Below are 14466 nucleotides of genomic sequence, written 5' to 3'. Positions count from 1 at the left end.
GCTTCTTCCCGGGGCTTGTAAGTGCGTGTCGACACAATTCTAAATCTTAAATCCTGCGCGCTGTCCGAATCCGTTGAGTTGTCCAACGGGCCGCCCCCCCCGATTTCTGACGCGTTAAAGTTGGCACCGATGTGCTAAAATCTGATAGCGTGCGCCAAAATCCCAGGGCAATTCGGCACAAAACGGAAATCGATGGGAAACCCGAAAAAATGCGTCCGACGGACCCTTAGTAAATGAGCCCCAATGTGTCCAATTGTGGTGTTCAAGTTATTTCTCGCTTTTGTACCAAAATGGGTATAAATATACCATTTTCCTCTGCCTTCCATCCTAAAACCGAATGGGCAGACACACTCTCTAACAGTATTTGCGTTGTTATGACCCACTCATAATGTGGTGCTGGTTGAGTTTGGTATTAATAACCACATTAAGACTTTTGGGGTGTCACCATTTTTTTGTAACTGTAGGTTCCCTCCTAAATATTCTTTGTTCTACTCCTGCACCTTGAACAACCCAGAGATTGTGCAAGGTGGACAGAGCTTCTCAATGACCCAGTTCCTGCACAAAAAATATATCAGGTATATATGTATCAGTTTATATGTATCAGTATATATGTATCAGTCTACTCTAAATCTTTTAAACTTTTTTTATAATTCATTTTTATTTCTTAGGGAACTTGAACCCTACAGGGTGCAATGACTGATAAAAGTAACCTAATGTATGGCTATCAGTCTAAAAAGTACATTTCATTTTGCAAAGTAAAAAAAAATTATTATGAATGCAATGAAAATTACCATAGCAGTAAACCATGTGAATTATACTCACTGTAATTCCTCCATCCTGCAGCCTGGACTGGACAGAGCTTCCAGCAAGAGACTGAAGTGAGGACCAGACAGGCGGTTATTAGTCAGGAATAGTTTCTGCAGGGATTTGTTATTCCTTATTCCAGATGCCAGCAGAGCGAAGGAAGAGTCTGATAGATCATTACCAGCCAAACTGTAGGGAAAAGAAGATGAGATGTGTGTAACATTGTAATACTCATCACTAGAACCTGATACCAAATCCATGTTCTACAAATACAACGTCTGCTGAGAACTCCTCTTCCTCCACTATGTATTGTAGTTGTAAGCTGTCACCACAAGGCACAATGTCACTGATGACGTTCTACAATAGGCACTGCCTAGTACATCACATAACTGTTAGTTTCAGATCGCTGCTCCCCTCCGTTCCTGAAATATCCCTGATAAAGCTTACCTGGCTCCCTGCCGAGAAGTCCTGGCCAAGTCCCGGGTTCATGGTTCGTTTCAAATCTAACGGGCTAATTAGTATAACGCTAGACACAGCCCCCACTTGTTAATATTTTATTCCTAACCCTCCCACATCAGATCCTAACCCTCCCTCTCTGACTCGGCTCACTGCGCAGCAAACCTCGTGCGTGGTGAGCCCTACACCCTTGCTACACTCGCATGCCTGTGTTTAACTGCAGCAGACTACGCATGCGCATCCTCTCCCCGCCTTCCGACTTGGCATAGCTCAGGTACGCAAACTCGCTAAGTAGATAGATAAATATATGCTACTTAGATAAATACTAACAGCACCATACTCATATACCAGCCTCCCATCATTTATGAAATGTCCAGCATCAGCTTCCTTAATAATGAAATGTCCAGCAGCCTCTCCTCATTAATGAATTGTCAAATAGCAGCCTCCCCTCATTTATGAACTGTCCAGCAGCCTCCCCTCATTTATGAATTGTCCAGCAGCCTCCCCTCATTTATGAAATGTCCAGCAACCTCTCCTCATTTATGAACTGTCCAGCAGCCCCCCTCATTTATGAATTGTTCATCAGCCTCCCCTCATTTATGAATTGTCCAGCAGCCTCCCCTCATTTATGAATTGTCCAGAAGCATAAAATTGATTGGCTTCTCCTCTTATGAACCCGTTTCCTGTCTTTGGGACCAGTCGTACCCCCTGTAACGGTGATTGTTACACCGCTAGTGTCAAACTCTTATACACACCATAATTCCTCTATCTTGCAGGTTGAACTGGACAGAGCTTCCATCAAGTCACTGAGGTGAGGACCAGACAGACGGTTATCAGAGAGGACAAGTCTCTTCAGGGACAGGTTATTCTTTATTACAGATGCCAACTGGATGCAGAAGGTTTCTTGTAAATTGTTATTGTCCAGACTGTAACAATATGAAGAAGAGATGTATGAGAAGAGTCTACAAAGTGTTAGTATAAACGCTAGGGCGGAGAGTAAATGCTTTCCATAAATGTCCACACAAGGAGCTTCCTTTTGGGCACTGACACCAAATCCACATTCTAGAAGAACAGAATTTCTGAATAATGCCCTCATTTGATGGCTTGTCGTTAAAGGGAACCTGTCATCTTTATTTAAACATCTCATGAAAATATTAAAGCAACTTGTATCCCAACAAACAGGCATTGCTACACATTTTTTATTGTGTCTGTGACAATCCTACAATCACTCCTACACATACTTTGTCCTGAAGGCGGCCCATTGAATGAATATAACAGACCATAATGCACATATCTCTTATACTCACTGTAATTCCTCTATTCTGCAATCTGGACTGGATAGAGCGTCCATCAAGTCATTGAGGTGAGGACCAGCCAGATGGTTATCGGACAAAACAAGCATCTTGAGAGCCCGGTTATTCCTTATTACAGAGGCCAACTGGATGCAGGACGTGTCTGGTAAATCATTGTCAGACAAGCTGTAAGAAGAGAAATGTGTTGTGGTGGATATTAGAAATGCTAATGATTATAAGATATGTCCACTAAAACCAAAACCACATTTTTAAAACTATACAATCCCTAAATGATGCCCTCACTATATGACATTTTATAAAGTGATGATAATTGCAGAAAATGTAAACTCTCCTTCCCCCACAATCGATTGTAACTGTTCAACTATACCCCCCCCCCCCCCATTTCCCATCAATAAGGAGATTGTATATGTGAATATATAAAATTATGGATGGAGAACGATGGATGAAGATTAAAAAGCATCTCTTATACCTACAGTAATGTCTCCTCCTGTACACATCTCTTATACCCACAGTAATGTCTCCTCCTGTACATATATGTTATACTTATAGTAATGTCTCATCCTTTACACATCTCTTATACTCACAGTAATGTCTCCTCCTGTACACATCTCTTATACTCACTGTAATGGCTCCTCCTGTACACATCTCTTATACTCACTGTAATGTCTTCTCCTGTACACATCTCTTATACCCACAGTGATGTCTCCTCCTGTACACATCTCTTATACTCACTGTAATATTTACCCCTGTACACATCTCTTATACTTACTGTAATGTCTCCTCCTATACACATCTCTTATACTCACAGTAATGTCTCCTTCTGTACACATCTCTTATACCTACAGTAATGTCTCCCCTGTACACATCTTATACTCACAGTAATGTCTCCTCCTGTACATATATGTTATACTTATAGTAATGTCTAATCCTGTACACATCTCTTATACTCACAGTAATGTCTCCTCCTGTACACATCTCTTATACTCACAGTAATGTCTCCTCCTGTACACATCTCTTATACTCACAGTAATGTCTTCTCCTGTACAAATCTTATACTTACAGTAATGTCTCCTACTGTACACATCTCTTATATTCACAGTAATGTCTCCTCCTGTACACATCTCTTATACTCACAGTAATGTCTTCTCCTGTACACATCTCTTATACTCACTGTAATGTCTTCTCCTGTGCACATCTCTTATACACACTGTAATGTCTCCTCCTGTATACATCTCTTATACTCACAGTAATGTCTCCTCCTGTACATATATGTTATACTTATAGTAATGTCTAATCCTGTACACATCTCTTATACTCACAGTAATGTCTCCTCTTGTACACATCTCTTATACTCACAGTAATGTCTCCTCCTGTACACATCTCTTATACTCACAGTAATGTCTTCTCCTGTACAAATCTTATACTTACAGTAATGTCTCCTACTGTACACATCTCTTATATTCACAGTAATGTCTCCTCCTGTACACATCTCTTATACTCACTGTAATGGCTCCTCCTGTACAAATCTCTTATACTCACTGTAATGTCTTCTCCTGTACACATCTCTTATACACACTGTAATGTCTAATCCTGTACACATCTCTTATACTCACAGTAATGTCTCCTCCTGTACACATCTCTTATACTCACAGTAATGTCTCCTCCTGTACACATCTCTTATACTCACAGTAATGTCTTCTCCTGTACAAATCTTATACTTACAGTAATGTCTCCTACTGTACACATCTCTTATATTCACAGTAATGTCTCCTCCTGTACACATCTCTTATACTCACAGTAATGTCTCCTCCTGTACACATCTCTTATACTCACTGTAATGTCTTCTCCTGTACAAATCTTATACTTACAGTAATGTCTCCTACTGTACACATCTCTTATATTCACAGTAATGTCTCCTCCTGTACACATCTCTTTGACTCACTGTAATGGCTCCTCCTGTACAAATCTCTTATACTCACTGTAATGTCTTCTCCTGTACACATCTCTTATACACACTGTAATGTCTCCTCCTGTATACATCTCTTATACTCACAGTAATGTCTCCTCCTGTACATATATGTTATACTTATAGTAATGTCTCCTCCTGTACACATCTCTTATACTCACAGTAATGTCTCCTCCTGTACACATCTCTTATACTCACAGTAATGTCTTCTCCTGTACACATCTCTTATACTCACAGTAATGTCTTCTCTTGTACACATCTCTTATACTCACAGTAATCTCTTCTCCTGTACAAAGCTTATATTTACAGTAATGTCTCCTCCTGTACACATCTCTTATACTCACAGTAATGTCTCCTCCTGTACACATCTCTTATACTCACAGTAATGTCTCCTCCTGTACACATCCTTTATACTCACAGTAATGTCTCCTCCTGTACACATCCTTTATGCTTACAGTAATGTCTCCTCCTGTACACATCTCTTATACTCACAGTAATGTCTCTTCCTGTACACATCCTTTATACTTACAGTAATGTCTCTTCCTGTACACATCTCTTATACTCTCTGTAATGTCTCCTCTTGTACACATCTCTTATACTCACAGTAATGTCTCCTCCTGTACACATCCTTAATTCTCACAGTAATGTCTCCTCCTGTACATATCTCTTATACTCTCTGTAATGTCTCCTCTTGTACACATCTCTTATACTCATAGTAATGTCTCCTCCTGTACACATCCTTTATACTTACAGTAATGTCTCTTCCTGTACACATCTCTTATACTCACTGTAATGTCTCCTCCTGTACACATCTCTTATACTCACAGTAATGTCTCCTCCTGTACACATCCTTTATACTTACAGTAATGTCTCTTCCTGTACACATCTCTTTAACTTACTGTAATTCCTCTATCTTGCAGGTCGGACAGATCAAAGCTTCCATCAAGTCAGTGAAGTGGGGACCATATAGATGGTTACTGGACAAGACAAGTATCTTCAGGGAGGGGTTATTCCTTATTACATATGCCAATTGGGTGCAGGATGTGTCTGACAGATTATTATCATCCAAACTGTAACAATAAACATTAGATGAAAGGTGACACATAAAGTGGGTATGGAAAGTATTCAGACCCCTTTAAATTTTTCTCTGTGCGCTCAAAATGATCTATTTGGTTCAGTACAATCACGGTGATACAAATTTATACAGGTTTTAATGTGTTTTTTTCAAAAATTTAAACAATATGTATGAAAAAAGCTGTGTAAGACGCAATTTTTTGCAAGATGAGCTAACATTTTCATTGCTACCATTTTGAGGATTGTGCAACTTTTTGATCACTTTTTATTACATTTTTATGTGCTGTAAAATAGTGTAAAAGTGGCCCATCCTTCAGTACGTGGACAGAAAGGGGCTTATTTACTAAGGGTCCATGGCCGCACTTTAGTTGGACTTTCCAACGTTTTTGGGGATTGCACGGCCGTGACAAGTACTAAGCAAGTACGCAATCGGATTTTGGCTGCACAGGCTTTCATGCAACAGAAATGGGGGGGGGGGCAGGCCATCAGACGAGAAGATCCGGCTGATTCAGACTTAGCGCAGGATTTAACAATCAAATTGTGTCGCAATCCAATGCACTTACATGCACCAGGAAGAAGATGGTGATCTCCGGCGGCAGACCTGAGCAGGGAATGTGCTGTATCCATTGGTTGTGGAGGTTGAGGAGACTGTAGTGCCTAAACCAAAGAGGGCTTGACACTGTTGAGTATCCGGACAGCTAGGATGTCAGTGAACAGGCAGTGGAGCATATCAAAGTTCATGCAGGGAAAGCTGCACAGAGGCAAGGACTAGTTCCTCCTCTGCATCTCCTCAGCCACACTCCAGTGATGCCCGTGAGCTACACTGTCACCCAACTTCTCCTCCTCATCCCATCGTATTCTGCCTTGGGACCAGTTACCACTACATTAACCCAATGGACAGCTAAGGAGACTTGACATCTCTGCCAATGCTTACTAGTCCATGTGTCAGTTGTGAGGTGCATCTCAGGTCTAATAGGTCTAACAGTGCACATTTGATCTTATTCACAACTTGTTGGTGCAGGGCAGGGACCGCCTCCTGGGAAAAGTAGTGGTGGCTAGGAACTTCATGCTGTAGGACAGCCCCCCTATTGGATCTTTAAAGCTGTCTGTCTCCACCAGCCTTAATGGATGGAAATGATCCTATTTAGCCCAAAATGTAGCTTTCTTTCCATGATTTGGTGGATGGATAGCTGATCAGATGGTGTAGACAAGCTTGGTGATGGTGCTGCTGCTGGTGGTGATGTAGGCTGGGCCAACTGAAACAGCAGGGGGTGCCTTAAATGTTTCCAGGCTTTTTTGGTATCTCTGCCACTTCATGATTACTCTGCAGGTGGCTGGTCACACATGAGGTGCTCAGATTGCTAAGGCTTTGGCCACACGTTTTCGGCTGGTTGCACAGCGTTCAAATGACATGTGTTTTGTCTTCTGTGTACTGTGAGAAAAAAATGCAGAAACCATTTAGAATGGCCTTTGTTTCCTGGGTCCCTGGGTGTGGGAAGCAGAAGACAACGACTTCATAAGCACATTCATATGGAACAATAGGAGTCAGAGCCCTGCTCGCAACAACTAACAATCTATGATAAATGAGGTGACACAAAAGGTAAAAAGCTAATAAAATGGTCCAGCCATTCTTCGCCGCTAGGGATTACGTAAGTCGACACCTGGGAGCAGAGTCTAAGCGGCACCTGGTTTTTACCAAAGCCCGCCGCAAAGCGGGTTGAACTTGCTGCGGCAGGATACCACCAGGTCGTTCCACAGGCGCAACTTTGCTCGCAGAGGCGACCAAGGCAAGGTACACAGTCGTGAGGTAGAATCATGGTCGAGGACAGGCAGGTGGTCAAGACAGGCAGCACAGGATTGAGGTCAAAGGCAGAGCAAAACGTCAGGCTGGCAGCCGAGAAGCATAGTCTGGAACAGAACCGGGGTCACAACGCGAATTCACCAAACAATCACAGGATATAGGAAACAAGCTTTTTCACTGGCATGGGGCACAAAGATCCGGCAGGGGGGAGAGGAAGAGTCTGTCCATTTATGCTCTGGCCCTTCAAGTCTCACAAAACTGCCACGCACGCACAAGGAGACGGGGACGCGTGCGCCAGACCACAAAAGATGCCTCTTCTTGGCTCGAAGGAACCTCTGTAGAAGATTACAGTCCAGGATGCTGTCCTTGGGCTCCCAAGACCTTTCCTTTGGCCCGAACCCCTTCCAGTCGACAAGGAAGAACCGCTTAACCCTAACCGTCTTCATATCCAGGACTTCCTTTGCCTCAAAACCCTGCGGACACACTGCCCCCCCACCCCCCTTCAAACACACTGCCCCCTTCCACTCCCCCTGCAGACACACTGCCCACCTCCCCCTGTGGACACACTGACCCCCCCTCCCCCTGCGGACACACTGACCCCTCCCCCTGCGGACACAGCTTAGGGGGAACCAGGACAGGTGAGTTTTAGATTCTGCCTTTATGCTGTACTCCCGACGAGCGCAGCATAGTGGCAGAAAAGTAATTGATCCGGATGGTGATCATTTGTACCAGTGTCTTATAGCGACACCGGTACAATTGATCCTGGGGCCAGAGTGGGCCCCTCCAGCACGTGCCTGGGTTGGCCGGGTGCTGGCGCAGGGCCTGCGCATGGTGGGAGGAAGAAGGAGCTATTGGGTACCGGGTTGCTGCGCTTCATCACCTCAAATGGACCCAGGAAATGCGGACCAAGTTTGTCGCTGGGACTCTTTAGCCAGACATACATGGAGGAAAGCAACACTTTATCACCCGGAGAGAAGATTGGAGGAGGCCTGCATGTTTGTCGGCCTGGGTCTTGGTTAGAGCAAACGCCTGTAGCATGGGGAGTTGAGTCTTCCCCCAGATAGATTCTTGGACCAATTATTCTACAGCAGGAACATCCAAAGGCACAGAAAGAGCAAGAGGAGGGTGTGGGTGCTGTCCATAAACAATGAAGAAGGGAGCAGAGCCAGCAGATTCAAGGAATAGTTGGAAAACTCTCCCCACGAGATAACAGCTCAGTGTCTGGTTAACTCACTCTACTTGTCAATTGGCCTGTGGATGGTTCGCAGAGCAGAAATCCAGCTTTACGGCAAGTTGGCTGCACAGGGAACAAGTTGGCAGAACTGGGAAACAAATTGGACCCCACAGTCCAATGTGCAGGAGGAGTCCATGAAGATGGAAGAAAAGGAAGAAGAACAGGCTGGCAAGATGAGGAGACAAGGGTAGACCAGGCAGAGGAATGAAATGGGACATCTTAGAAAACCGATCCGTTCCCACCCAGATGACAGTATTACCGGAAGATGGTGGGAGATCCGTAATAAAGTCCATGGCTATGTGAGTCCACGGGCAACTGGGTATCGGCAATGGCAGGAGACTGGCTTGAGACCTGACAATTTGTTATGGGCACAGGAAGCGCAGGAGTTCACAAATTAGTATCGTCTTCCGAAGAGCAGCCCGGACATATGTCTTGCCAGTATGAAGCTGCCGTAGCTCCACAGGAGCAACAACAACCAGTTGTTCAGGTGGAACAATATGTTGAGAAGCCAGTTCTTCCCCAATAACATCGCAAGTGCAACTGCTTTGACATTCTTTTCTGCTGGACTAAACTGAATCAGGAAATTAAAATGAGAAAAGAAGAAGGAGCAACGAGCCTGGAGGTTCTTGTGCTCTGTATAGCCACAGACCGGATGACAAGCTCCTTCCAGAAAATAACGCCACTCTTCCAGCAAGCTTCATTGATCTCCTATGGAGTACTTCCTCTCTGCTGTAGAGAAGGTTTTAGAGAAGAAACAAGAGGTGAGAGTTTGGCCTTTGGGTCCTTTCTGGGTGAAAACAGCTCCAGATCCTACAGAGGAAATGTCAACCTGAAGCTGGAAAGGTGTTTCCGTATGAGGCTGCGTGAGAACAGGAGCAGAGGCAAAGGCAGACTTCCGCTTCTTTAGGCGCCGGAGGCCAGAGTTTAGGATTGGCATTCTTCTATGTTAATGCCACAATGGGAGAGGAGACACAAGGGGGGATAAATGCGGTATAAACTGCCGGTAGTAGTTAGCAAAGCCCAAGAATTTCTGGATAGCTTGCAGTCCTACTGGGCGGGACCACTGAAGTACCACAAACAACTTTGTAGGATCCATATGAAGTTCCTTCTCAGAGATGACGTATCCAAGAAAAAGAAGATGCTTTTGGTGCAAGAGGCATCTCAAGAGGCGGTTGGCCCTAAGGCATCTGAGAACTTGTCGTACATGCGTCTGATGAGACTCAAGGTCTGTGGAGAACACCAAGATATTGCTTGATAGACCAAATGGCATATCAAGATACTTGAAGTTCCCATCACGAGTATTGAAGGCGGTCTTCCATTCATCGCCTTCACAAATGCAGATGAGATTATACGCCCCAATCCTAGGTACAATTTGGTAAAGACCTTGACTCCGTGGATGCGGTCAAAAAGTTTAGTGGTAGTGGATAGCAGCTCTTCACCGTGCTCTGTCAATACACGGACAGAGAAAACCATCATTCTTGGTCATGAAGAAGAATCCAGCACCGGCAGGGGAAGAAGACTTGCTGATAAACCCCTTCTGTAAATTCTACTTGACAGTGGGTACACCCAACCTCATGGCGAAGACGTGCCAGGTAGCAGCTCAATGGGGCACTCGTAGGGACGGTGTGGGGGCAGAATCTCTGCTTGATTTTCTGAGAAGACATTGGCATAGTCCATTTAGGAAGCGGGAAGTCCCACCAGAGGCTTGGAGGACACTGAAAAAGACATGGTGGACACCGGATGGAAAGCCATGAGACAGCGAGACTGGCACTCCCATCCCCCCAGTCTGCCAGTCGAGCACAGGTGCATGTTGCTGCAACCATGGGAGGCCTAATAATACAGAAGACGAGGAGCACATAAATTGATTGTCTCTCTTTGTGCAATGTCCCAACTTGCAGAGATAGAAGCTCAGTGCGGTAATGGACTGGATCACAGGCGATATGCACACTAACGTACAAGATGACCAGCAGATTTTCAAGGCAAACCACAGGAAGGTGATACTGAGAGACCAGGACAGCATACAGGAATCAAGTTTCCTGCAGAGCCGAAATCCAGGAAGGCTGAAACTTGAAACTGGCTACTTGTCCCAGAGCTGAGTAGAACAGGTATGTTTAGCCGTAGAGAGGCTTTGCTCTCACCTAGGGATGCTTCTCTCAAGAACCCTAGGTGCATGCATTTCCCGGACGCTGAGGATGAACTGGACCAGTCTGAAGAAAGTGTACCGGGCTGGCACAATAGAGGCAGAGGTTCGCCTGTCTTCTTCTGGAGTGCTCTTGGGGGGTCAGCCAAGCTTTTTCCACCTGTATGGGTTCCCAGGCAGCAGGCACAGAGGATGGTTGAGGTGGTCTTTGGAAGACTGGAGCCAAGCGGGGATGTTGTTGGATCCTGGCTTGCGCTTGTTTGACTCGTTGTTCCTCTGAGCACTCAGAGAAGAGGATGTCAATCCGAGTGGCCAGGAAAATCAGGCCGTTTAGGGAAGATGGCAGGTCCCTTGCAAACAGGGCAACTTTTTTAAAGGTAGCAATCAAGGTCGCTTCATTCCAGGCTAACTCAGAAGCTAGGGTGTGGAACTGAACTGCATAGTCACTGACAGATAAGTCCCCTTGGCGCAAGTTCAGCAGGGCGGTCTCAGCAGAAGACACCCAAGCTGGTTCCTCATAGTCGGAGTAGAATTCAGGGAGAAATGTAGTGATATTATCTGTGAACGGGTCTTTTCTGTCCCAGAGGGGAGTATCCCATGCCAGAGCTTTCCTGGAGAGAAGGCTGATCATCAAAGACACTTTATAGTGTTCTGTGACAAACTCCTTAGGTATTAGTTCAATGTGAGAGGAGCCCCTGCAATTGATAAAGCCCCTGCACAACTTTGCGTCTCTGTCATACTTGGAAGGCATGGAGAGTCCCAGCCTAGGTTCTGCCGAAGGTTGATTAACTTGAGTAGCAGGAGGTGCCGCAGGAACGCTGCTGCTGAGTAGACATTGCTTCAACATGGCGGTGACCTGTCCGAGTTGCTGGACCTGCACGGCAAACGTCTGGGACTGCTCGGCAAGGTAGGGGAACCTTGGCGGGATCCATGTCCAGATCTTACTGTCAGGATCAGGGGTAGTGGGCGCACTGTACCAAGCGATGACATAAATGGACACCTGGGAGCAGAGTCTAAGTGGCACCCAGTTTTCCCCAGGACCTGTCGCAAAGCAGGTTGGACTTGCTGCGGCGTGGTACCACCAGGTCGCTCCACAGACTTTGCTCGTTGAGACGGCCAAGGCGAGGTACAGAGTCATGAGGCAGAATTGTGGTCAGGGACAGGCAGGTGGTCAAGACAGCACAGTCATTCTCCAGCCTCCACTCATTATCTGTAGCAATGGCTCCTGTGTGAACTTGTTTTCAGTGTAAAAGACACCTGTCCACTACCTCAAACAGTCACACGCCAAACTCCACAATGGTGAAGACCAAAGAGCTGTAGAAGGACATGAGAACACACAACTGGGAAGATTGAACCTGCAATAGGCAGCAGCTTGGTGTAAAGAAATCACAAGTGGGAGCAATAATTAGAAAATGGAGAAGAACAGGACCTTTATAATCTCCCTCCATGAGGCTCTCCAGAAGAGTATTGGGGGAATGTCATATAATCAGATGAAACCAAAGTAGATGTTCTTGGTAGAAACACAAATAGTTGTCTTTGAAGGAGAGTGAATGCAGAGTTTCATCCAGAGATCACCATACCTACATACGTATCTCTGCAAAAGAACAAGGACGACCGATCTGTGTACATGAAAGAATGAATGGGGCCTTGCATAATGAGATTTTGAGTGCAGACCTCCTGCCATCTGCAAGGGCAGTGATGTAACGTGGCTGGGTCTTTCAGCGTGACAATGATCTTCAGCACACTGCCAGTGCAATGAAGGAACGGCTTTGGAAGAAGCATTTCAAGGTCCAGTGCCAGTTTCCACAGCTCAACCCCATAGAAGACCTTTGGAGGGAGTTGAAAGTCCGTGTTGTCCAGTGACAGCCCCAAAACATCACTGCTCTAGAGGAGATCTGCCTGCAAGAATAGGCCAGCATACTACCAACAGTGTGTACCTACCTTGTGAAGACTTACAGAAAATCTTTGACCGCTGTCATGGCCAAAGAAGGAAATAAAACCAATTATTGAGATGTTATACAAATGTTATGCAAATACAATTTTTTTACACATTAATTTTAAAATAAATTCTTTAAAAATGAGACAATGTGATTTTCTGCATTTGTTTTCTCATTTTGTCCCTCATAGTTGAGGATCTAATATTATTCTGCCTGAGTAGAACACTTAAAATTTATAATCTTTATTTAGAAGTTTTTAAAAAATGGGGCCACTCTTCAGCCACTTTACAAACACAAAAATCAGGCTTTCAGCATGTATTAGAGGGAGATTGGGTCACAATTTAGGATCCCATTCATTTTAATGTCTCCCCCTACTGCTGACTAGAATGCTGCTTATTATACTAGCAGCCGTGCTCGGTCCAGTTGTGGGTACCAGCACTGTGCCGATTAGCGGAATCAGCGTCACAACTGAGGTAAGTTAATAAACAGCTATGAATTCCGTCTATACACCCACTGCCTGACGCGTTTCTGCAATGCCCTGTTGTGGGTATTGCGTCATCAGAGGCATTTAGATGTTAACTAGGTGTGTTATAATTGCGGCTGCACACAGCATATTTTACATAAGTGCAGCCGCCGGCGTCTGTCTGGCACTGTTGCGGCCGTGCGCGCGCGAAAGTACAATATAAAGGGGTCAATGTACAATATAAAGTATATAAAGGGGTCGCTCCGCCCCCTCTCCTGTACTGGGCGGTCCCATTTCATGGTCCACCAATCAGAGGGCAGTGGGCGTTCCCTTCATACGAGGGCTCGTCCTTAGCAGCCAATCACGCTGTCTAAGGCTGGATCTGGGCAGCCAATCACATGGGCCCAAAATCGGCGACAGGCTGCGAGTACTTCAGCATGTCAACAAGAATAACCATAAAACAGGACAGTGTCATCTCCCACATAAGGTATCAAGTATCCAATCAAGTGGTCCGTGACATCGTATTATCTCTCCCGTTAGTTATTCAAAAATAAATAAAATGTATGTGGGGGATCGTATTGCGGCAATAACCATCTGGTATGGACACAGACATAGTCAGATTTAGGCCAGAGGCCAGAATGGAAGGAAATTACATACTTTAGATACAGTTAAGTATCCTTTAATGTACAATATAAGATGTAATATAAGATAAGAAAAATTGTACAATATAGGACGATGCTCATCTTGATGTGATACAGAGGCATGCACAATTTAGTTGGGCTGGTATATATAGTAGGTAGTCAATGAAAGTTGAATAAAAACAATCTTCCCTTCATTGGGATGGTTGGTGGAATAGTGAACGTGTAGGGGTCACTAGTAGTGTGCTTTATAGAAAGCACGAATAGATGATCTGATCATTAAGACCCAGAGGTTTTTCTGTGGAAAGAGTACAAATCCATCTAGCCTCCCGTTGGAGGAGGATGCGATCAAAATCCCCTCCACGTACAGGTGGTGTCACCAATTCCACTCCTTGAAATTTAATACTTTGCAGGTCTCCCTCATGTTCTTCCCAGACATGACGGGCGATAGTAGTATCATTTCCATTTTTTATATCCCTGACATGTTCTCTGATCCGTACCCGAAACTCCCTATATGTTTTTCCCACATATTGGGTCCCACATTTGCATGTCATCAGATATATGACTCCCGTGCTCCTACAGTTAATAAATTGACGATTTCTGAAAGTCTGGTGAGTCACAGAGCTTGTTACTGAAGCAC

At 44.8% G+C, this 14466-nt stretch overlaps 1 protein-coding gene across 4 annotated transcripts in view; it reads right to left on the bottom strand.

Moving 5' to 3' along the window:
- The window catches only part of LOC140069147 (NACHT, LRR and PYD domains-containing protein 3-like), a 49301-nt gene that overhangs the window by 5934 nt on the left and 28901 nt on the right, over window positions 1-14466 (bottom strand). For all 4 annotated transcript variants that reach the window (XM_072114518.1, XM_072114519.1, XM_072114520.1 and 1 more), the window contains 4 exons: window positions 5439-5609; window positions 2568-2738; window positions 2016-2186; window positions 823-993 (listed from right to left, as the gene is read on the bottom strand). In XM_072114518.1, the coding sequence (XP_071970619.1) occupies window positions 823-993; window positions 2016-2186; window positions 2568-2738; window positions 5439-5609 (684 nt within the window). The remainder of the gene's footprint in view (window positions 1-822; window positions 994-2015; window positions 2187-2567; window positions 2739-5438; window positions 5610-14466) is intronic.

The sequence above is a fragment of the Engystomops pustulosus genome, chromosome 7, assembly GCF_040894005.1.
Source record: "Engystomops pustulosus chromosome 7, aEngPut4.maternal, whole genome shotgun sequence".
NCBI classification, from domain to species: Eukaryota; Metazoa; Chordata; class Amphibia; order Anura; family Leptodactylidae; genus Engystomops; species Engystomops pustulosus.
The sequence above is the reverse complement of the archived record's forward strand: the minus strand, read 5'-3'. Positions and strand labels throughout refer to the sequence as shown.